Source organism: Callospermophilus lateralis, unplaced genomic scaffold (assembly GCF_048772815.1).
Source record: "Callospermophilus lateralis isolate mCalLat2 unplaced genomic scaffold, mCalLat2.hap1 Scaffold_167, whole genome shotgun sequence".
In the NCBI taxonomy this organism is placed as follows: Eukaryota; Metazoa; Chordata; class Mammalia; order Rodentia; family Sciuridae; genus Callospermophilus; species Callospermophilus lateralis.
The window spans coordinates 209,786-233,919 of NW_027512751.1; the positions used below are offsets into that span (position 1 = coordinate 209,786).

General features: G+C 56.2%; 1 protein-coding gene, 1 long non-coding RNA gene and 1 pseudogene across 2 annotated transcripts; all 3 read right to left on the reverse strand.

Annotated features, from left to right (window-relative positions):
• Positions 1–254: 254 nt before the first annotated feature.
• Positions 255–7,956, reverse strand: LOC143387719 (RING finger protein 223 pseudogene; annotated as a pseudogene).
• LOC143387720 (uncharacterized protein C1orf159-like) lies at positions 6,932–14,484 on the reverse strand. The gene is made up of 8 exons (XM_077108143.1): positions 14,359–14,484; positions 13,073–13,148; positions 12,103–12,219; positions 11,751–11,816; positions 10,164–10,298; positions 9,435–9,460; positions 9,311–9,341; positions 6,932–8,049 (listed from the first exon to the last, which is right to left on the reverse strand). Exons 1-8 carry the CDS (start codon positions 14,482–14,484, stop codon positions 7,952–7,954), a joined length of 675 nt encoding a protein of 224 aa, XP_076964258.1. The 3' UTR covers positions 6,932–7,951.
• Positions 14,485–15,168: 684 nt separating this feature from the next.
• Positions 15,169–23,671, reverse strand: LOC143387722 (uncharacterized). The gene is made up of 4 exons (XR_013154911.1): positions 23,378–23,671; positions 16,518–16,669; positions 15,508–15,632; positions 15,169–15,237 (listed from the first exon to the last, which is right to left on the reverse strand). It is a non-coding gene; the product is annotated as an uncharacterized LOC143387722 (long non-coding RNA).
• Between the last annotated feature and the right edge of the window lie 463 nt (positions 23,672–24,134).

Here is a 24,134-nt window from a genome sequence, read left to right on the forward strand (position 1 = left end):
GCTGAGGCTCCAACCTGCTGGGTTGCCCTGGGACTTTCCCTGTTTCCCTAGGGGAACCTCATGGTACTGGAGCTGGCCCCCTAGTCCTTGGTCCCACCCATGATCCAATGGGGAACCTGGACAGAGGCTAGGCTGGGTGGAACAGGGGGCTTTCTGGAGGGGTGGGTACTGAGTGGTGCAGGGACACAGAGTGAGAACATTTTACCAAACATGGATATAAAATATTTTATTTTAAAATGTACTATTTGCAAGCATAGAAGGGCATCTGGGCAGTTTCTGCAGTGGCCTGGGCAGAGGGCCTGCCCTGCCTCTGCTCTCTGATCCCTCCAACAGAAGGGGCCAGCCCTGCCTAGAGAGAGCCCTGGGAAGGCCCTGGTGAAATGGCCTCAAAGACAGTAAGCCGTCCATGCATTGCAGTGTGTGGAGGAGGACAGGGGTCTGGCCAGCACCTCCTGGGTCCCTTCCACCACTGTGTGACAGGGGAAGGGATAGCTTCTAGGGCCTGTAGGAGCTAATCATTCTTAGAGATTTTGGGCACCCTTTGTCCATCTCATGAGGACCCTCAGTGGGGCCCTAGGGGATAAATTTCCAGTAGCTGCTGTGCTCCTGACCCCAGCAGGTCAGAGGCCTGGCCATAGGCTGGTGACCCTAGTTGCTAGCCAGGGGCTCAAGGGAGAAGGCAGCGGCAGCAGTGCTGGAGGCGTTAGGTGGCCGGGGGTGGCAGTGCAGGTTCCCAGTCTTGAGCGCGCACTGCACGGGCCAGAGCACCATGCAGAACAGCACCAGCAGCAGGACAGAGACCAATGCCAAGCGCCGCCAGTCCCTGCAGCATGCCCAGCAGCAGGCCAGGCGGCTCCGGCGAGGGGCCAAGTCTGGGACAGGCGCAGGTGGGGTAGGTTCAGCAGGCTTGCTCAGGCCCACATCCACACACACAAAGCTGGGTGCCTCACGGCCAGGTGTGGCAGGCAGTGGGCGGCAGCACAGCTTGGTGCCCTCTAGCCACACTGGCTCCTCTCGTTGCAGGTGTGCGGGCATCTTGGCCTGCAGCTGGCGGCTGGTACGCAGTGCAGGGGCCCCAGCAGCTGGCACAGCTGTGGGCTTCCGGCAGAATGGGCAAGGCACAGCCTCACTGCCAGAGCCTGTGCTAGCTGGGCCAGGCACTCCAGGCAGAAGACATGGGTGCAGGACAGTTCCTTTGGTGTCTTGAAGATGTTGTCATAACCTGAGAAGCAGATGGAGCACTCCAGTGGGGAGGCCACCTTCTCTGAACCAGGGGTTCCGGGTGACCTGGGTGTCGAGACTGTGGGGCTGCTCCGGCAGTGGGGTGGTACCACCGTGTGCCATACCTGCTGGCCTGTTGACATGGTGCTGGGCTGTGGAACAGAGGCTGCTGTGAGTGTCTCCTGCCCATCCTATGAGGTCAGTCTTGTCCAGCATCAGCCCCCAGATTCCAGGGAACACACTGTCCACTTGGGGGTACCTCTGAAGTTTCTGTGTCCCTGGAGCTCCTTCACCCAAGCTATCACCTACCCTCCCCTACTTGTCCCAGGGCTGGGTGTCCAGTGGGCCCCAGGCCTAGATGGCCCAGAGGGTGCTGGGGTGCATCTCATGGCTCAGTGGACACCTTTTGCCCCTGCCTCTACTTCTGATGGCAGTGGTCTGTGATGGCTCCTGCAACATCCCATCTTTTGGGGTACAGGCCCTGTGGGAAAGGCAGCTTGAGGGTGGGCAGCTCAACCAGGTGACTCAACCCGGAGCCTGCAGGATGGGGGCCCTGGGCTTGTGGGCTGCCTCTGGGCGGCTGAAGTGATGTGAAACTACATGCAGTGGGCGCCTGGGCTGGTCGGCACGTGCTGGAGTTGTAAGTGGCCAAGTAGAGTGGGGGGTCTCTGAGTCTGAGGGCAGCGGAGCCCTGTGATGGTGGGAGACTGGGAAGGCCTGAGTGAAATCCCAAGGGAGGGCTTTCCCAGCTGCACCCTGGACACTTTGGGGCCCACTTGTCTGGCTGGTGACCAGGGTCTTGTGCCAATGACCCCCCTGGCTAGGGTGAAGCAGGCTTCAGCCATCCACTCTGTGCCCTTGAATGTCAGGTCATGGCTGCCCTTTGAAGAGGAAGCAGGATGTTGAAGGGTCCAGGGCCTTCTCTTCCATGGCCATTTCTACTTCTCTGATGGGCTCAGAAGACCCCGCTGACCAGACACCTGGCCTGCCCTGCCTGCTGCCCCTCCCCAGCCACAGGGTCCTGCCTAGAGGACAGGCAAGTGACAATGCCTTTCATCTCAAAGGCTCTGGTCCCAGGACCCATGGAGCCCTGGAGGCCTCACTAGAGGTGGCCCCTTGCCTTCCTGGCCCTGATCTAGGCTCACTGGCCAGTCCTGGGGGCAGGTGGATGGTGCAGGTATTGCTAATTGTCACTGTGATCCTGTGAGTCACCTGACATCACCGTGATGTCACGAGGGCCCCAGGCTCCTGGCATGTGAAGTCACCACATCTCAGGGACAGCTGTGGCCCTGGAGAGCCTGGGAGGACCTCGGGACGCCCTCCCCCACCTTTCTCCCACAGAACCTGCTCCTTGGCACCAGGCCCCACCCTCACAGAGGCGCCTATTCAGGTGAAGGGTGAGGACAGGCTGAGCAGCCTTACCTGGCAGCGGGGGGTCAGCAGCTCCTGGGCATGATCCTCTCCACCGACCACAGAGGGGTGCTGAGCCTCTGGGCTCCCCAGCTCCAATACTGTTTGCTCCCTCTCCTCCAGTCCTGGCTTGGCCTCGGCTCCACCTGGCAGGTGTCTCTCCTGGGCCCAGTGGCCAGCAGCTGTCCTGAGGTACTGGCAAGTGTAACTGGGCTGTCAGGAGTAGAGGATGCGTGTGCTTGTCCTGGTGTGGGCCGTCTGGGACAGGTGTGAGTTCTCAAGGCATGAGCTGTGGGCAGGTGCCTTTATACTTCCAGGGTGGCTGGGGGTGTGGCTTGGGCTTCAGGATTGGCTGGCCATCCTCTTTACCTAGCAGGACAGGCATGGCCGCATGGGGATCAGCAGTTCTGGGTCTGGGGTCAGCCCAGGCCTCTGCAGCATGGAGGTCTGTCCACTCTGTTCTAGTTCCGGCTGCCCATGGCTCCTGAGTGGGCCCAAAGCAGGGGAACCCACAAACACCTCACAGTTATAGCCCAGCTTGTCACCTGCACTGCTACCTGCCTCCCCAGAAGCTCCACCCCCTCTGACCCATCCACCTGTGACTATCCTTCTCACACATGGCACTCTTCTGCCTCTGCCCAGGGTCCCACTCCAGCCCAGCCTCCCTCTGTTGGGGTCCAGGAAGTGAGGTGAGAAGTCAAGGCTAGGCAGGGCCTGAGCAGCAACTTTGAGGATGAAATCAGAGCGAGGACATTTGTGATCTGGGTGGTCACAACAGCTTGTGGGCAAGAAGCCTCCCCCCTCCCGCACCGTGTTCTGTGGGGCAGGGACCAGGGGCTGAGGGAGACCCAGGTCCAGCAGAGGATCGCAGAAGCTTTCCTGGCTTTGGCCAGTCAGCATGGGGCTCTAGTCAACCACGGGGCAAAGGCCCGGGCTAGTGTCAGTGTTCACCCAGGGCTGAGGCTAGAGTGGAGGGAGGGTGAGGGGACTGCACCAAAGCCCGATGGGCCAAGCAGTAGCCAGTGGCACAGATCACCCCCTCGCCAGCTCACCTGAGCGCCCATTGTGAGTGGAGGAGTACTGCCCACTCCACTCCAGATGACCAACCTGGATCCCTCCAATGGATGTGGCCCTCCCCACCCTTTCTGTCACGGTCAGGCTCTCCTCCCACGTCCTGAGCTTTCCCTCCTTCTGCCTAGCACAGTGGTCGATTCACCAGTGATGCTGAACTGGGATGGGGCCTACTGCTAGCAAGAACCCAGGTTCTGAGGTTGGAGCCCACACACAGGCCTGTGGAAAGGGCACCCTGTGAGAGGGGCCATGCTAGGGCAAGGGATGCCCCTGCTCCTCGGGGGCCCACCCACCTGCAGGCACCACTGACCACCTCAGTGGACTGGGCATCAGAAGCCCCTGCGGTGTTGCTCCCCAAAATCCTGGTGCTCAAGGACAAGACTCCCAGGGCCTGAGGGAAAGCTGGGGGGTGACGCCTTACCAGAGGGGAACCTGACCTCAGCGTCCCCATCTGCTCCTGGAGTGGAGAGAGATCTCAGGGCCAGGAAAGGAGGGGGCCCAGATAGGAAGCAGGGGAACAGAGAGCAGCTGTGGCCCAGGGAGGGGGTGGGGCCCAGAAGGAGGTAGTGACTAGAGAGGGACTGGCTCCCTGAGCAGGGTCGGGGGCTCCTGGGGTGCTGTGATCACCCCTGGAGCCAGTTGTGCGAGCCCAGTGACTCAGCATCACAAGCCCTCCAGGAAGTAGACTCCTGGCTGCCCTGAAACCTCCTCCCCAGGCTCCTGTGAATATTGCCACTGTGAGGTCACTGGGCTCCTCAGGGGACAGTCAGTACCCAGAGGCGAGTGTGACATTGAGGCCCAAGGAATGTACCAGGCCTTGCTGCAGAGGTGGGGCCAGAATCCCTGCCTTCCCCCACCTGGGCCTGGGGGAGTCCCACCCAGCAGTGAGGGGACTTGGCAGGCTGTGTCCAGGGCAGTGGATGGGGCACACCTGTTATCACATCATGAGTAGGCAAGCGAGTGAATGGGGTGTGTGCACCAGCACCCTAACAATGGCCGAGTGAGCATTGTGCATGCATGAAGTGTATGGGTGCGTGTGCGCACACAGGGTCTGCCTCACTCTCTCCTGTCTCCTCTCCCCGTACCCCTCACCCTGGGGGCTCCCTGGGCCAGGCCCTCACTCATCCCTCCCCACCTAATGTGGGTGGCAGATAGAGGAGCTGTCCTTGTGCAGGTGAGTCCAGGAGAGCATGGCCTTGAAGGAGCACCCTGAAGCCCATGGTTCACGGCTCTCCCACTTCCAGGGCCATGGGTGAAGCTGGTCTCCCATTTCTGACAATGCTGTACTTGGGGCCAGAGTGGAGAGGCACTCCAAGCCAGGGTGTGCCTGGTGCTGGTCATTCTGCTGACTGCCCACCCTCCCCGAGTTGCTGCACCTGAGGCTGTCTGCATGTCACAGTGGCTCTGCTGGCTCCAGGCTGGGATGCTTTCACGCAGGCCCAGGTATGGATGGAGGCAGAAGCTGGAAGGGGAAGGTAGGCTCTGGGGTGGAAGGCACACTTGGGTCTGCCCTTTGCCCCACCTTCTGGGGCTGGCAACAGGCCTGGTCCCCAACCTCTGGAAAGGAGGCAGCCTGGACAGCATTGTCCCTTTTGTACTCAGCAGTGAAACTGCAGTCCCCAAAGATCTCTTGATAGCCCCTGCTCAGAACCCCCATCTGCTGAGCCTGACTGATACACACCCCACTGAGGCTCAGAGCCCAGGCAGCCCCCAGACCCAGGCCCCATCTAACTGTGCACCCACCACCCGACATCACTCTCAGGTCCACCTGAGTCCTTGCTCAGCTGATCCTTCCCTGGTCAGCTTGGGCACCTCCCCCAGTGCTGCCCAGGGAATACTGAACGAGCAGGTAAGGGAACGAAGGGTGGGGGGCTGGACTCTAGGGAAGAATGTGTAGGGGGCTGTAGTGACCTCTGTTTCCAATTTTGGCCATGGGTGGAGGCGAGGGAGAGGTCCCAGGTCAGCAAGAGTGAGAAGGGCCTGGGCAGGGGTTGCTCAGGATGACCAGAGAGGGAGGGGGCCTTCCCTGTCTGCCACACAATGTCCCTTCCTACCTGCCATCAGAAATCATGTTGGTGGGGCTGGGGTTGTGCCTCAGTGCCTGGCACCAGGTTTGACCCACAGTACCACATAAAAATAAATTAAATAATAAAGGTATTGTGTCCATCTACAACTAAAAAATATTTTAAAAAATCACGTTGGGGTCCCTCAGTCTGGCCAAAGCACCTGTCCTGCTGCAGGTACCTCAGGATGGCATGGCCCTGGGGAGGTCCCGGGTGCAAAGAGGCACACTGGGTCAGACTCCCTCCTGTGGCTCTCGCTGCTCCTCATGTTCTGTCTCCAGGGTGGGGTCCTTTGTTCCCAGAACAAGGTGAAGTGGGGTAGGCCTACTGGGGGCCTTGTTCCCAAGCACTTCTCAGGTAGACAGACCTCAGGCTGGGCTTTCTGAGGCTGGATGGCAGCAGGTATCTGAAGACACAACCCCCAGTCCATATTCTGGGCAGAGGGGCTGGGGCAGGGCCAGGACTCTGGGCATTCCAAGTGGAAGGCACACTTGGGTCTGCCCTCCTTCTGGACAGACTCTCAGTGCCCAGGGGAGGGCCAGTAACTGCCTCGCTCCAGCTTGCCCTCTTTGGCCAGTTCTGATGCCCATCAGCAAATGCCTCCATGCCCACCAGCCTCCCAAAGCACTGTCCACCTGTGGGCTTGAGGAGGGACTGCTGCCCTGGGCTCAAGTGGCCAGGACACGGGGGTTTCCCCAAGGGCGAGTCAAGCCCATAGACTGCTATTTGTAGCCTCATCCTCAGGGTTTCTAGGGTGTGAATGAGGCCTGGCAATCCCTGCCAGGTCTCCATGGCCCTGTCTGCATGCCCCTGCCAGGCCTGGCTCTTCTCCACAACAGCCCAGAAGAGATGCCCACATCTTCCCATCTTGGGTCCCAAGGAACCTCGGGTGGCCCTCTCCAACAAGGGGATTTGGAGCAAGCTGTCTTTTGGGGGACACCCTGAGAGCTGAAGGGGTGAATTCAGGGGTGGGCCCTTGGCAGGAGCCAGGCAGTCCCTGACTTGAGGCCCCCGACTAGGAACTAGGTAGTAGCACTCCTGGATCCTGCTGTCTCCCTGTCCCCTGCATATGGCAGTGGGGTGGGTGGTACTGGCCTCGAAGGGGGTGGCAGTCACACATATTTAAAAGAACAGATGACCCTTAGGGCCCTGAGAAGGCAGGGAAGGAGAAGCTCTGAATAGTTTACTCGACTTGACTTCAGATCGGCACCCCACCCTGTTGCTGGGCCAGTGGCTGGCCAGCCTCAAAGATCAAGTCCACCACTCGCGGATGAGGAGCTGCACACAGAATCACAGTGCCAAGAGCACAGCCACGTCCCCAAGAAGTGGGCCAGGCTCGATGGAGATGAGGCAGGACACCTGAGGACAGTGACAGACCACTAAGTGCTGAGCCCAGCACGTAGGAGGCGGCCACCATCGAGCCTCCTCTACAGGAAGCCTTGGCTGATGGCCCCAGCCAAGCTAGCCATGTGCAGGCCGTGTCTGGTGGCCTGGGATGGCTGGGACAGGACCACTGGGCAAGGGCCGCTGGCCAGTATGCCTTCCACGGGCCCAGAAAACCTGGGGATTCAGATGTGGAAGACCCATGTGTGGGCACTTCACTGTGGGTGCCCAGCCTGGGTGCCTGCTGGCCAGTGTGACCTGCCTGGGGTGCAAGGCCTGGGATGGGACAGCAGTGCCTCAGGGAACTCAGTTCTGTAGCTCCCGAGGGTGTGGCTGTGGCCTCCCAGCCACCACGGGAGCCAGACGACCTGGAGGCCTCAGTCTCAGGCAGCTGGTTCACAGCTCTGTCCTGCCTGCCGGCCAGGCCCCAGCTTCACTCCTCTCAGAGGGTCTGTGGGGGCCACTGGGCTGGGTGGTGCTGGAGGGGTCCTGCTACCCTGGTTTCTCCAGGTGCAAAGCAGCCTAGTGACCCCTGCCGTCTCCAACAGTTCTGGCTGTGGGTCTGACTGTGGCCTGAGCCCCCAGTCTCACATCGGCCTGCTCCTGTTGGTCAAACCAAGCAGTGTGGGTGGAGCAAAAGGACTTTCAAGAACCCGTGGGTGGGTTCCCATTCAGCCTGTCACTCGCTGGGAGCCAGGTCTGGCCTGTCCCAAGCCCCAGGTGACAAGGCCCTTTGTGGGGGGCTCACTGAGGGGTCCTCCAGCCTCCAAGCCGCAGGTAGTGCAGTCTGATCGGCTTCCAGGTCAGACGTTGCTGACTCGGGCCTCTGCTGTGGAGAAGGCAGAAGGGTCCGAGGCCCAGTCCAGGGGCCGCTCGCACCTGACATATCTTGGTTTTCGCACTGAAAGGGGTCAGAGATGAGCTGTCAGAGCCAGGGACAGAGGCTCAAGGATGGCAGAGGATGTAGCTGGAGGTGTGGGGCACCACAGGGGCCTGTTGACTCTGACCAAGGAAGAGACCAGGCGCCCCTGCCCGTCAAGAGCCAGTTCCTCCTGCCAGATGCCCCCGGGAGCCTAGCCTGGCTGTTTCCCATTAAACCCTGGGACCCTGCACCCACACATCTGGGCCTGGATCAGGGCCCGGCTGTCCCTTAAGACTAAGGTGCAGGCATTATGCATTTCTAGGACCATGTCCTAAGCCCCAGAGCCTGCAAGTGTGACCTCATTTGGGAAAAAGGTCTGGGAAGATGTGATTTAGATCTCAGATGAGACCCTCCTGCCTCAAACAGGTGGCCCTAACTGCCATGACCAGTGCCCTCCTCAGGGGAGGCAGAAAGAAAAAAGACATGAGGGAGCAGAGACAGAGGGGATGCAGCCACAGCCCAGGGAGCTGAGCCTAGGAGCTGAGAAGGTACGAGGGTCCCACAGACCTGGGAGCCAATGTCCCCCTCTCCCACTCCTTGGTCTCTAACGTCCAACCTGGAGAGCTGTCAGAGCTCCTGCTGTCTAAGCCACCTGGGGATACTCTGCCATGAGGCCTCAGCCACTTGGGGCCCCTGTGCTCTTGCAGATGCTGTGGATGAGGCTGCTTCAGACCTGAGCCAAGTGCTGCCTGGAACAGGGTAGGCTGGGCCTTAGTTAGGAACTGCTCTGCCCCAGAGGAGAGGAACACGCTGCCTGTCCCCACCAGCCCTCTGCACGGTGGGAAGAGCTTGGCCTGGGGAGGGAGGCTGGGTGATTCTGCTCTGGGCTCACAGCTGTGACTGTGGTCAGGGACTTAGCTTCACAGTCTCCTCTTATAGTGGGTCACAACTGGGTGGGGGTGCCTGGTGGGGCAAGACCCAGGGGCTGACCTGCTCCCTGTACCCTTCAAGTAGAGATGGACTTGAGCAGGGCTGGAGGAAGTGAGGGGAAGGTCTGCCCTGTGTCGGGTTCTCCTCTCTCAGTCTCAATACCTGAAGAGGAAGGGACAGCACACAGCCATGTAGGCTGATGGGCACCAGGTGTGCCTGTCAAGCGCCTGTCCCTCCTTCATGTAGTGTCTCCTTGGGACCCAAGAGGTGGGCATGTGTGTCTAGGGGCAAACCTGTAGAGGTCCCTGGGTCTGGCATTTGGAAACCGGCCCAGAGACAAGAACCCCCGGGTGACACAACCTGCCTTTACCTGAGGACTGTGGTGGGGGGATCATTGCAGCCTTGAAAGGAGAGAGAGGCAGAGTGAGATCTTGGGTGCTCAGCATGGGACACGGAGCCCAGGATGCTCAGCCGGGAGGGTGCAGATTACTTACGACTTCGCCAGGCTGCAGGCCTGGGGCTACAGAAGAAAACAGCACATCACCCTGGAGCCAAGCAGCTGCCTGCATCCAGTGAGGTCCACAGGCAGGCAGAGGCTCTTCCCAGGATCCAGGCTGGATCTGGTACCACTTCCACACTCTGCCCAGCAGTGCCCTCAGCTGAGTCTCAGCTTGGCCACATTCATGGCCTGCACCTGGGGCAAGCCACTCAAGCATCCCAGGAAGAGCCACCTCCCAGAAACCTCCCTCCCACTTTCCCAGAGCATACAAGGCATGCTCCTCAGGTGGTTTCTCTGGCTCCAAGAACCCAGTATGGGGGACAGAGACCCCTCCATCTTCTGGGTTCCCAGAGGTGCTGCAGGTGAGGCAGTGGCCATCAGCCCCCAATTATGCATAAGGGCATGGGTGCCTCCACTGGGGTTCCCTGGGCCACCTGAGATGGCCACACCCAGGGTCTACTCTGCTCTAGGGATGGCCTGGAAGGCAGAAATGCTGGGTGGGCATTTCTGGGAGCTGACCCCAAGGCACCTAACTTGACTGGAGACCCCAAGACTCCTACCAGCAGCAGAAGCCCAGCCTTGGACTCTCAGGACCTGAAGCTATAGTAGCCCCCAGAGGGCACCCAAATGTTGGTGTAACGTAGGCAGAGAGGGGTCCTGGCACTTACTCTGTCCCTTTGGGCACCACCTAGGCCCCTGAGTGGGAGAAGGCAGAGTGAAGTACCTTTGTCTCTCCTGTAGAAGACCCTGGGGAGCTTACTGGAGCACTTGAGGTAGAAGAACCCAGCCACAGAGAGGATGAGACCTGCGCTGACGAAGAACGTCCCCAGGAAGAGGGAAGCTGTCTCGTGGGAACCCCCTGCAGGCAAATCAGCCGCTCTAGTGGCCAGTCTCAACTGTGGCATGCCAGGGGCCCGGGGTCCATGCCCAACCCAGGCCACCATTCCTGAACACACCTGAGCCCTCACAGGGAGCAAGGGGCCAGCACACCTGGACACAGGCCCAGGCTTCCTGGGGAGAGGGAGGGGAAGGTGAAAGGGAAAGAAGCCTTCATTAATTCCATGCTCCAGAAGTTCAGACCCTAGGCTCCCCCTGAGACTGTGCAGGGTCAGAGCTCCAACCTGCAGCAGGTGCTTCTGCTGCACTCTACCTCTCAGGTGCTGGCAGCTGCTCCTTGCCCGTCTGAACCTGCTCAGTGTCAGGACAGGATGGCTCAGGGCCAAGGACTGTGGACAAACTGTGACCATGGGATGGAGGAGATGCTTTAGGTGCCTGGGGAAGCCACTTTTTCACCCTGAGGCACAGGTGCCCTTGCCAGGCCCATGGCCTTGCCATCCAACTAGCCCTGTGCTATAGGAGGCCATGAGGTGTCAGAGCTGGCCCTTCCCTATGGGCCACTGCTCTGTGCTGCTGGCTTCTGCAGTCCAGGCCAGTGCTGGGCCTGAGGCCACCTTGGAGCTCAAACATATTTTCTGGGGAGGGGAAGGCCAGGCTCAAATTCCTGGGAAGAGCTGAGCCTCAGAACAGAACTCTGAGCCTAAGATCTAGGACCCAGGTCCAGCCCAGGGCTGCTAGATGAGTGGCTGGGATGATGGTCCCCACAGCCTCTCAGGCACCTCAAGCAAAGGAGGCAACCTTGCTCTGGAGCTGGGCTATGGTGCCCCCCCCCCGCCCCGGTGCTGGCCCTTCTCCCAGCTCCTGCCTTGTCCGGATCTTCCCTCTCACCTGGTCCCACCCTCCCCAGCCACTCCTAGCCACACTCCCACCCCTGGCCTGACCAGGCCCTCAACTCAAGTAGACTGCAGGCCAGGGAGAAGTGACTACCTAGAGACAGGGAACGCCTCGAGGACAGTGCTGTGGCAGTCATTTCTGGTGTCCCATATGCCTGCCGTCTTAGAAGCCTATGCCCTGGAAAAACCACTGGGATGGGCAGACTCCTGCTGGGGCCTGAGGTCACAGGGGCCATGGCAGCCATGGAATGAGGCAAGGACCAGACAGAAGGTGCGGCTGTGAAGGCTTCCACCAACAGCCCTTCTGAGACCATGGAGGATATGTCACCCCCCCACACCAGGGCACACCCAGTACCTGCCACACTCAGCCCACAGACCTCAGCCTCATGAGCCACTGGATTCTCAGAAATCCCTACTTCATGGTCAGGGTCCCTGTCACAGAGCGCATGGCTGGGTCTGAAGTCTGATCGTGACCTCCAAGGTACCCTACTGTGGCCCATCAGCTGTCAGGGTCTGTGCTGCCATGGCTCTAAGGAGCCTCTACCCCAGGCCTGGCTCTGGCCTGGTGAACTAAGACTTACCAAAATGTGGCCATCCAGGCAGCCCTGTGCTTCTGTTCATGGGGAACTGCGCACCCCAGGCAGCAACTGTGGGGAGCAGAACAGAGGGGAGGCCAGGGCCAGGCACAGGACCCAAGAAAGACCCCGACACTGCCTGAATCTGAGACCAGACATTAGCAAGTCTCGCCCCACAGCTGTTCCTCATGGACATGGGACTCGGGAAGAAAGGGCTCCTGGGGGCTGTTTGCTGATGGATAGTGGTTCTGTGGGGACAAGGGCGGCCACTCCAGTTTCCCCAAAATTGGCAATGTGGACCCCTGTGAGAAGTCCAGGATCTGGGAGGAGTATGGGGGCAGCAATCTGGGAGACATACGGCTCCTGCACTCAGAGCTGTTATAGGTCAGCACCGTTCCGTTCCTGCACCGGATGCAGCTGGTGCTCCCGTCTGCGTTCCAGCGTCTATAGCAGCCGACACAGAAGGCAGGCGGCTCTCAGTAGAGGCAGGATCCAGGCCAGTTCACTGTATCCTGGAGCATTTCTGTATCTTTTGAGTTTATAAATCAACGGTCACTCAAAAACACGGACACTGGAAGTTTGGGTGGAACAAAAGGCTCTAACTCCAGAGAAGAAACCAGCACCACAGGAAGCACGTCACTCTGGCCCCAGATTCCTGTGGAGGCCTGGTGCTGAGGAGGCCGCAGCCTTCACTGAACACCTTAAGAGACAGTCCAGAGGCTGGTGACGGGAATCTGAGATTAACAGTGTGGTAGCCTCATGCTCTGGAGGACTGGAGGCCTGGCCTCCACCTCCTGCCACCCAGGCTCAAGGACCACGGCTCCCCCAGGACCACTTCCTTCAGGGCATGCGTGCAGCTGCCTCAGGCACTCCACACTCACTGGACCCACTCAGGGCAGATACAACCCTCATCTGTAACTACTGCATCCTTGTACTGTTCCCCCCGGGGTCTCCCTGCAGGATCAAGCCAAATTTCCATATCAGACTATCACTACCTGAAGTCCCACCCTCTCCCTGCCCAGGTGCTGGAGTGGCCTAGCTTCTACTGGCCAACAGCATGTGAACAGCTGTCGTCCAGCTTCCTGTAAGGGTAGCGACTGGGTATTATCCCTGTACTTCTTTCCAACATTCAACACAGCACTGAGGCCAGAGACATAGGGTCCATAAACATTGATAGTGGGTGTTGAAAGCTAGCACTTTACATGAGCTGTATTGGGGCTAAACCATTCTTGTCCTCACCACTGAAGAGGGGCAGGCGGGGACAATGCCTACCATGGGATGGTGGCTTGGTAGCTGTTCAGGGGACTGCTTATGACAAAGTGGCTCACCTGGGCCACACAGGCCTGTGCTTGGGCATGTGGTGTTGGCGTCCATCACATCCACACAGCACTCAGGCTGCTGGGCCTGGAGGGGTGACAACAGGCAGGCTCTGCAAGGGCCACACTGTCAGTCCACTGTGAGCATTCATGGCTCTGCGTCTTCTAGTCAGCAACAGGATCCCAGCTTCCCCCTTGGCCTAGAAGCAGGTGAGAACACATACCTGCCCCTGCAAGAGCCCCACTCTGGGCAGTCTCCAGGGAATACTTCAGTGTAGTACAGAATGAGCCAGGGAGATCCAATGCAGCAGGGTGGAGACTGGACCACTGACCAGACACATCTCAAGATTCACTGATCCATTCTACCCCGTGGCCCTGGGCGCCCCTCCAAGGTGAGGATAGCACTGTCTGAGCTGTGCAGGGCATGAGGCCATTGAACACTGAATGACCACACGAACTGCCTGGGGCCCAGACCCACCAGACAGGTTCCACAGCAGCCTCCTCACTCCCAAAGGCCAGGCAGGAGGGGCCCTGGGAACCTGATCTGCACTGCGGCCTAGAGGTGATAGGACTCAGAATTCTGTGCATTTGAGAAAGAGCAAAAGCAGGTCTCTCTGACCTCCTCTGCCCTCTGTCCCTCAGGCAGACCAGGAGACCCCAAGGGAGAGGGCCTTGCCCATGCCCAAGGAGAGGAAGATACAGATAAGAATCTTGATTACCCCACCTGGACAGATCCTGGTTCATGGCCATCAGATCACACTCTCCATCCAAGCACACTTGGTCAGGACCATCCCTCTTCCTCAAGCCTGCGCATAATCACTCAGCACCCCCACTTCTCTGGGACACGGGTTCCTTACGAAGGCTCCCGTGTAATGTAAAACTCACATTCAAATGCTGTCTCTCACACGTCTGTCCCTTGTCACAGGTGCCTCAGTCACACGGCTGAGGAAAAGAACACTTCCTCACCTACGGGGGTCGGAAGGTGTCCAGCCCCACCTGGGGAGATGTCCCAGGCTGTGGGCGTCCATTCATGGGGTCTCCTCTCCCTGCCCTGAAGACCTCACTAGGGAAGTTGAGGTGGCCAAGGCCCCTTCTCCACAGGGTCTCCCTGGTCGGGCAGAGCTGCTCCAGCCTCAACCTCCCACCTTGTGGGCCACAGGGAGAAACAGGGCAGTCACCCCAGGAACTGCAGCACCAGTTCTAATGACACAGTCTTGAGAAAAGGGACACTCTCCTGGACCACGATGAATACTGGGAGGCTGGCAGGGCCTTGCCAAGGCTTGGCATGACCAACATACCCCCACAGGGAGGGGCACTTCACTGATGCCCTCTGCAATTCCACCAATGAATGCCCCTTGATGTTGCAGCTTGGTCTCAGACAAAGTGCCCAGGCCAGGCCAGCCGTTCAGGGGAAATGAACTCATGCCCAACCCTTGAACCCATGTCCAATACACATGCTGAGCACTGGCCTTCACTGACAGCAGGGCAGCTGACAGACCTTGAGGAAGGAGGGTCCCCAGGTGTGACTCTACTGTCACTGCTGGGCCACTGTTTCCTGTGACTTTAGTATGGTGAATAGTGAGGGGCATCTGAGGAGTGTGAGTGACACAGGGCAGCATCAAGACCACACAGGAGGGGCCGAGGCCCAGTGGCTGCACCCTCACACTAGCCTTGTCCCGGTTAGTGAGGGACACCCCACCCTCTTGCCACCCGGCCCTGGCTCAGCTCTTCTGGACACCAAAGCTCAGCATACTGGAGTGTCACCAGCTTGGCAGAGCCATGATACCCCACTGTCGCTCTCCTGAGCAAATAGCACGTGGGCAGGCAGCTCCAGGCTGCATCTGCAGAGACCCTGTGCGCTCTACAGAAACAAGTAGGTCTGGCAGTCTTCTAGAAGGTAGAACCAAACAGCTACCGTATGGGGGCATGTCTGCTGCCCTCTTCAAGACACGAGCCCCTTGGACCCCAGCATGGAACTCCGTCATCCCTAGGGCTGAGTGCCAAGACTCCTAAGGTTAAAGGGAAGGGCCCACTGCCTCCCTGGAGGATGGTCACCTGGACATGTGACAGGAACACCAACCTCGCTTTCTGTGGACTTGCTGGCAACACACACCAGAAGGCCAGCCAGGAGCGTGAAGCGTTGCAGTGCCATGCCAGGAGCAGGAGGACAGCGGGGCCTGTGAGAGAGGAGGGCAGTGCCAGGGACACAAGCAGGAAAAGAAGGGAACATGTCAGGGAGGTGGAGCCATAGTTGGAAGGGGCGGGGCTGCAAAATGAGCAGCTCTGAAGTGGGGGGTGCCACGTGAGAAAGGGAAGGGGCTGCAATGCCAGTGAGAGTGCCCAGAGCTGGGGAGGACCTGGCAGGCTTGATGGGCTGTGGCAAGCAGGGGCATGCGCACAGGTCTCTGCCTTGTGAGGTCTGTGGGTGCGGTCCAGGGCACCCTTACCTGCCCATCCAGGATGAGAGCTGCTGACATCAGCTCCTCACCCAGGTGCTCAGTAGAAAGCCTGGCCAGAGGGCGTGGAGTTCATGGACCTGACTGTTGAGCTCTGCAGGCCCAGGGTCCAAGGCCTGTGAATCAAGACCATTAGGTGAGGCCTGCTGTTGGTCACTGTGAAGACCACTTTCCCAGCAAGGTGAGTCCAGAGTTGGTCAGAGGGGCATCCTGATCTCTCTCCAACAGGTTCATTGGGTTGGCGTTTGCAAACGAGGTCACTGCATCTCTGGTCTCCCAAGACCAGATGACACCTCTCAAGGTTCTGTTGGAGTCTTGGGCATTGTCACCCAGACTTTTTCCCCGTGGGTGGCTAGGTCCCTAGGGCAGGCAGACATGGGTCCAGAATAATGCTAGAGTCCAAAAAGTTCTAGTCCTGGGCGGAGGGATTCAGGGAGCAAACACATTGCAAGGAGACTTCTTCACCCTAACTCCTGTCACCTGACCATCGTGGGGCTTAGTAGTCACACCATGTTTGTTTTTTGGTACTGGGGACTGAACTTGGGTGCTTTACCACTGGGCTGTATCCCCAGTCCTTTTTTTTTTTTTTTTTTTTTTTGAGACAGGGTCTCATTTAGTTGCTGAGGCTGGCCTGGAACTTGGGATCCCCCCTGCCTCAGCCTCCCCAGTTGCTGGTATCCCAGGTCAGCAGGCCTGGCTTCACTTCACATTTGTAACGTAAGAGAGAGCATTAGCAGCACCCACCACACAACCTTGAAGTGATATCATTTGTACTACTTTTTTTTTTTTTAGTTGTAAATGGACATAATCTTTATTTATTTTTATGCAGTGCTGAGGATGGAACCCAGTGCCTCACATGTGCAAGGCAGGCGCTCTACCACTGGGCTACAGCCCCAGCCCCCCATTTGTATTACTTTCAACAAATTTCACTTAACTCACAGGGTGATTCTCATGGCGTAACGTCACAGACACTGCTGGATACATATTTTCATGTTAGTTACCTCCAGGAAACTCTGCACTTAAACACAGCTGCGGGGTGGAAGTGGCAGACTGTAGGACACTCTGGCACCAAGGACACTCTTCCACAGCAGCAGTCCCCACTTCCTTTCCAGGCAGGTCCTCAGGAAGAATGCAGAGATGCTCCAGTTTGAGGCTGGGGAATAAGGAACGGTGCTCTCTGACTGGCCTGGGGCAGTGGGCAAGTTCCCCCTTGGGGATCCGGGGGAGAGGACTATGGGGTCCACACAGCCCAGGAAGGCAAAGACTGAGGGCACAAGCTCTGGTCCCTTGACAGGGAGGGGCCCATATCTGTCCTGTAATTTGCTTCATGCCAGATTCATCCAGGTCTGTTGGCAAAGTAACCACACGGTATGGTTCAGACAGTGTCCAGTCCTGCAGGATAGTTTTCTATGATGCGAGGTCCAGTGCCCTCCTGCCTACAGCAGCGCTTGCCTTTTCTGGAAGAGTGCCAGCGATCCACCCCACTAAAAGTGCACACTTCCTGAAATCCTCCTTCAAAGCTAGTCCTCTTAGATGGTGCCCCTCACCTACAGGGTGTGGTCAAGTCTCACCCTTTCTTTTTGTCCATTTAACATGTGCTCAGTAGATCTCCCCATGCCCTGGGGAAAACTGGTGTCAGGGTCCCTTCTCACTTTCTGGGAAAGGTAACCAGGGCCAGGTCAAGTCACAAAAGGAACCAAAAGTCCAAGACTCCAGTCACACTGGCACTGCTTAGTCAGCTTTATTGAGGTTCAATTAGCACACAACAGACTTCGTCCACTTACAACACACAACCTGGGGGTTCTGGAAAGCTATGCACACCACATATCTGTGAGCGCACATCATCAGGGCATCTGCACTACAGCCCTCTGCAACCCTTCCTCCTGCAAACCCTGGCCTGGGCACCCACTGACTGGCTATCACCACAAATCTGCTTTCTAGAATTTCTTTTGTTTTTTTGGTCCCAGGGATTTAACTCAGGGGTGCTCAACCACTGAACCACATCCCTAGCCCTTTTTTGTATTTTATTTAGAGACAGGATCTTACTGAATTGCTTACTGCCTGGCTAAGTGGCTGAGGCTGGCTTTGAACTTGCAGTCCTTCTGCCTCAGTGTCCCAAGCCTCTGAGATTAAAGGCATATGCCACTGCACTGAGCTGTATTCTAGAATTTCTTACAAAGAGATCACTTAGCTTTGTGTCTGGCTATGTCACATGGCACAGGGCCTCTGGAAGTGCCTTGTTGATCTGCACATCTGTGCCTTTCAGTGGCTAAGTGGCACTCCACCCAGGGAGGCTGGGCCTCCTCTCCCTCACCACTGCCCATCCCTGTCTAGGGTGCCCCTCAGTCTTTCCCTGGCCTTGCAGTAAACCTGTTCTAACCACCTTCCCAGCCTTGCTGTACTTGTCTCTGGGCAACTGCTCTCCTCTTAAGCATCACTCCACAGCCACCTCAGCTACAGGATACTCCATTTGCTGAAGCTGTGTATACACAGCTAGAGGTCAGGCCACAAGAACCTGCTTCTGACAACAGTGTGGGCAGTTCTAGGTCACATGCATATCCACGTTTGAGAATCAGCTTGTCAGTTCACAGAAAAGGCTTGCATGAGTTCTGCAGGGAGGACTGGTCTTCCAACAATGTCAAGTCTTCCATTTAAGTGCTCTCCCCCATGCTAGGTCACTTCAGTTTCCCACAGCCAGTGCTCCGTGTTCTCAGTGAAGAGGTTTTCCATATCTTTAGTTAGACTTACTACTAAATACTTTATTTCTTGGTATGATTATAAACAGAAAAGAATTTCTGATTTCATTTTCTAATAGTTTGCTGTTAATACGTAACAGAACAGTTAATTTCTGCATATAAACTTTTATTTCCAAGATCTTTGTGATTTTACTTAATATACTCAGCTTTTTAAAAAAAATATTTCTTAGGATCTCTTCATAACCACATCACTTGCAAATGCAGTTTTACTTGTCCTCTATGATCTGATGAAACCAACTTGGTTTTTACTTCTGACCTTACTACCAAGGTAAGGGCTCCAGGCGCAATGCCAGCTGCTTGATTTTAGGGATGAAGTACTTCATATTTTTCACTGCTAAGTACAACATCTAGTGTAGGTTTTCCACTGATGCCTTTTACCACACAGACAAAGCTCCCTTCTCCTCCTAGTTTGCTAAGAGGTTTTTCCTTCATCATGAAAGGGGTTTAAATGTTATTAAATGCTTTTTCAACATTTACTGGAGTGATCATGTGTTTTTTCTCCTTTTTAGTATGGTCATTACATTATTTAATTTATCACTGTTCTATGGTTTTAGCCAATGTAGTAAGAAAAAAAAAGAAAGAAAGAAAGAAAAGAAAAGCCATAAACATTAGAAAGGCTCAGCAACTTAGTGAGGCCCTGTCTCAAAATAAAAAACAAAAACAGGCTGGGGATGTGGCTCAATGGTTAAGGACCCCTCAGGGTCAACCCCTGGTACAAAAAAAAAAAGGTTTAGAAAGGAAAAAGTAAAACTGTCTCAATACAGATGATACAATTGTTTACATATGATCCTAAGGAATTTACAAAACAGAACAAAACAAAAAACTCCACTGTAACTCACAGAACTCTGTGCTCTACTTGATAACTTTATTTCTAACGAGCCAAAGGGATATGAGGAACAATTCTGAGGGTGTTCTGCATGCACACTGGGGCTGAATAAAGAAGGAAATGGGCTGCAGATGGTGGGCAACAGGGTCTTACCCAGAGTGGCAACAGCCTAATAGCATGTTCCAGGTTAGAGATTACAGACACATAGATCTGATTGTGTAATCAGATCTATCAGCAAGTCTGTCCACTGAGGTCCTAGAAGCAAAAGTAGTACCTGGGCCTTGATTCTCATATCTACCCCTCCCTCCATCTCTCTCTCCCTCTCCCTCTCCCTCTCCCTCCCTCCCACCCCTCCTCTCTCTCCCCCTCCCCCTCCCTCCCTCCCTCCCCCCCCCTCTCTCTCTCTCTCTCTCTCTCTCTCTCTCTCTCTCTCTCTCTCTCTCGGTGCTGGGGATTGAACCCAAGGCCTTGTGCATGTGAGGCAAGCATTTTGCCAACTGAGCTATATCCCCAGCCCCCTAGATTCTAGTTTCTAAGACCACCCTCCAATCTTAGGAATGAGAGCTCCCTGGAGAAGTGGCTGATTCTGGGTCTAGGGCAGGAAACATAAGAGTATGAGCCCAAAGTACCTTATAGCATGAGAAAGAAAGTGCTCAAAAATCAAAAAAGACAGTAGCCAGATGAAAGTGCCCCAACAACAAAGCTGAGACTACACAAGCAGAAATATACGGCTGAGCCCCAAACCACAGCCAGTGCACAGTGCCACACTGGTGACAATACTTGAACCACGGCCAGTGCAGGGCACGTCCACGCTGGCAACAGTGCATGAACCACAGCCAGCGCAGGGCACGTCCACACTGGCGACAGTGCATGAACCACAGCCAGCGCAGGGCACGTCCACACTGGCGACAGTGCATGAACCACAGCCAGCGCAGGGCACGTCCACACTGGCGACAGTGCATGAACCACAGCCAGCGCAGGGCACGTCCACACTGGCGACAGTGCATGAACCACAGCCAGCGCAGGGCACGTCCACACTGGCGACAGTGCATGAACCAGACAGTGGAGGGTACATCCAAACTGGTGACAGTGCATGAACCACAGTCAGTGGAGGGTGCGTCCACACTGGCCACAGTGCATGAACCACAGTCAGTGGAGGGCGCTTCCACACTGGCCACAGTGCATGAACCACAGTCAGTGGAGGGCGTGTCCACACTGGCCACAGTGCATGAACCACAGTCAGTGGAGGGCGCGTCCACACTGGCCACAGTGCATGAACCAGACAGTGGAGGGTGCGTCCATGCTGGCAACAGTGCATGAACCACAGCCAGCGCAGGGCACAACCACACTGGCCTCGGTGCATAAACCACAGCCAGTGCAGGGCACGTCCATGCTGGTGACAGTGCATGAACCACAGACAGTGGAGGGCACGTCCACACTGGCCTCAGTGCATGAACCATGGCCAGTACAGGGCATGTCCATGCTGGCAACAGCGCATGAACCATGGCCAGTGCAGGGCGTGTCCATGCTGGCGACAGTGCATGACTGATGGCCAAACACAAAACGAAAGAGACACTCTTTACAGAGGAATTCTAGATAGCATCCCCAGCATGGGCTGGACAGAGACTCACTGTAAGACAGCAGGGACAGGGGAAAGGAGCAACTCTGCAGCAGAGACACCTACAAACACCATCTCAACCAGGCCAGGGGTAGTCTGTGGACGTCAGAGATGCCCTAAAGGGGTGTGATGGGATCAGCACCTCACCTGATCACCCCTGGTGCTCCTTCAGTCTGCCATGAGTGACGTGACAGTCCCTCATGTCAGTCCACCTGAGGAACCCAAACAGGATGTTCTACAAACACACCACCAAGCCTCTTCAGATCCTAAGAATTCACCAGAGAGTGAGACACAGCCACAGCCTGGGGAAGACACAGCAGCCAAACACAATATGGGGTCCTGCATAGGGCCCTGGAGGGGCAAAGCTGGGGACATGCACAGTGAAGGGCACCAAGGTCAGGTGAGCCCGTGGTTATCTCAGGGCAAGTTCGAACAAGGTCAGGTGAGCCATTATCTCGGGGCAAGTGCATCTGTTCCAAAATAAGAGTCTAAATCTGTTCCAAAATTTAAAAAAAATGTAAATTACACTATTGATAACATGAATAGGCAGTTCAAAGAATGGGACTCTGGAGGCCAAGGCAATTTAGTGAAGCCCCTCAAAATCTTAAAAATGATTGGAACATAGCTCAGTGGTAAAGAGCCTCTGGGTTCAATCCCCTGTAGCCAAAAAGAAAAAAAAAAGAGTGTGGGGTGTTAATATTTGCAAGACAAATACTACCTAACAAAAGCCCTGTTTATAGAATACAGAAGAGACTGTCACAACTCAGTAATAAAAAACATGATGAAGCCTTATGAGACACTTCAGAACAGACATCTGAGCACATAATACACAGAAGAAAAGTGCATGCCACCATCACACCATGGGAGATGAATGACGGACACCAGGCACGTGGATGGTGGGGATGCAGAGCTGAGGAACTGCACACCTGGCCATGGCGGTGGCACTCCTGCTTGTCTTCCCAAAAGAAAGAAAAACACATGCGCACAAAAACGGTCCAAAATTGCACATAACTTCTTTAGCCACACCAGAAATACACCCATATGGCTGAGTGGTGGGTGGCACAGTTGTAGGTGGGATGGGACTCCATGACACTACAGAAAGTGGTCAGGTCACAAACACTTGCTGAGACAGGGTCCTGAAAGGCTTGAAAGGCAACCTCAAGGGATGACAGGCAGGTTCTACATCTGACAGGAGCATGGAGTAAGTGGGTGGATGTGTATATCAGAACTCATGAAACTGGATACAAGACCTGTGTCCCTCACTGGACATAAATTACACTTCAACAATTAACTAAATGCAGTTCATTTTCTACTTTGAAAATCTCAAGATCAAGCTTTCAACAACAAACTTAGCAACCCGGATAGGACCCGAGAGTAGCCCCTGCTCCAGCTTTCTTGGGCAGGCCTGGCTCTCCAAGGAACCCCATTCCCATGATGAGGATTCATGGTGCTGGTGAACTTGTTGACAGCCAACTACAGGAGAGTTAGGGGACAGTACTGGTTGCTCCATCATGGTCCACTTTGAGAAAAAGGAAACTGAACTCAGGACTAAGTCACAACTTTGGCCATCTGACTGGTGAAACAGGCTTGCTGGGTGTTTCAAAACCAAAAACTTGGAGACCAAAGTCAAGGAAGTAAAAGGGCCAAGGAAAAAGCAGCCAATATTTTGACCCTTGTCCTCTAAGGTCAGCCAGGACAGAGAATGACGGGACCCTTCTCTGGGTCCTGCAACTCTAGTGAGTCACTCCATCTGCTGATCAGGGAGATGTAGAGGACCCTAGAGAACAGAAAGCTCGGAACCCTCCTGATCTAAAATTCCATCTTGTGCTTTGACAGAGAACAAGCGCTGTCAGCCATCTGATGGACTGTAAAAAAAGAATTCTAGACCTCTGGTGTTGCTGCCACCAGAGCAGGGCTGGACCTGGGGCCTATCCAGGGTGTCTCCACACTAAGGGTGCCAAAACCTCAGTGATACGGTGGCAAGAGGTTGTTCTTTAAACAAGCTACCTGATAAACCCAAGTTAACAGGGAGAACAATCAGGACGAAGGGGGTGGGGGGCTGGTGGTGCCTTTGGCACACAGGGATGCTACCTATGGACCAGATAGCTCAGGTGACTACCTGTCAAGATGTTTGCTTACTTGGCTTTTGGGAAGAATATTGGGAGCAGGATGTGTCAGGAAAATAAAATCCAGATCTCATTTCCTTCTACGAGCTACTAAAAATAAAGTAGCCATTAATCCTGGCCCAACACAAACTATTGGTCAGTAGCTCTTAGCAAGAAATAAAACAGGACAATGAGGTGCGCTGTGAAACTTCCTTCCCAGCCTTGACCGCCCAGGCTGGGCCTTCAAGCAAACACTGTCTGCCAGGTTTTCACCAGAGGAAAACCATGGGGGGAGCGGTAGGGCTCAGCAGAGCTCCCACGGCCTAGCACGTGTGAGGCCCAGGGTTGGATACCCAGCACCACAAAAACCAACAACACAAACAAAAAAACGCGAAGAAGCCCCTCTCACTTCTGCCTTCCCGGTATACAACACTAAGACAAACGACAACAAAAAGGACAAGTCTGACGCCTTCACATCTGCAGGGCTCTGCAGCTCAGAATTCAGCCAAGAGGTGCAGGGGCATTTGCCGACGTGCAGTAAGAAACGCGTCCATACCCGGCCCAAGCTGCACGCTGAATGCCGCTTCGGCGTAGTGGACCAACAGAGCTGGAGACCCGAGTCGCTGACCGCACTACTGGGCAGCCCCGGGACCCAGGGCCGCCCCCGCCTCCTCCGAGCCCGCGCCCTGCCGGCTCCAGGGCGCCTCCTCGCAGCCCTCTGGCCCTGCGTCCGTCTGCGCGCCCACCGCACTTCCTCCCGGCTCCTGGGCGAGGCGGCGGCGGACTGCCGGACACTGGGGGAGTCCGCTGGGCCTCATGCGGCCCGCAACAACCTCTACCTCCAGGTCTTTGTCCGGCCTGCGGCCCCCTCCCGCCCCAGCCCTTCACTCACCCCGCGCCCCCGGGTTTCTCTTTCGTACCCCCCCCCCCCCCCCCCCCCCCCCGCCCTGCGGACAGCGACGCCGCGACACCTGGGACTTGTAGTCTCTCCTCTGCCCCCTCCCCGGTGCAGGCGGGTGCGGCTTCTGGAAGAAGACTACAACTCCCGGCGGCCCACGCAAGAACCCGCTTGCCGGGTGGATCGCGCCAGAATTCTCGCGAGACTTAGGGAAATACGCGCGGAGTGCTATGGGAAATGTAGTCCGGATGACTGGGTCCCGGGCGGGCAAAGAAGAACTACATTCCCTAGGATCCCTCGCGAGGCGGCTGTCGTGGGTTGGAAAAAAAATAATCCCAACCTCCAGTTCTTAAAAGAAAACATTTGCATCTGAGAATAGAATTTGACACGTTTTCATGGTGTTAAAAAAATAGCT

What these genes read in the sequence shown, in the direction of transcription:
- LOC143387720 (XM_077108143.1), bottom strand. Translation starts at nt 14,484, where the DNA reads ATGAGTTCATTTCCCCTGAACGGCTGGCCTGGCCTGGGCACTTTGTCT. An exon ending in GCCTGGATGGCCACATTTTG is followed by an intron (nt 10,299 to 11,750) that starts GTAAGTCTTAGT and finishes ATTTGCCTGCAG; the next exon opens with GGGGTTCCCACGAGACAGCT. An exon ending in CTTCTACAGGAGAGACAAAG is followed by an intron (nt 9,461 to 10,163) that starts GTACTTCACTCT and finishes TTTCTTCTGTAG; the next exon opens with CCCCAGGCCTGCAGCCTGGC.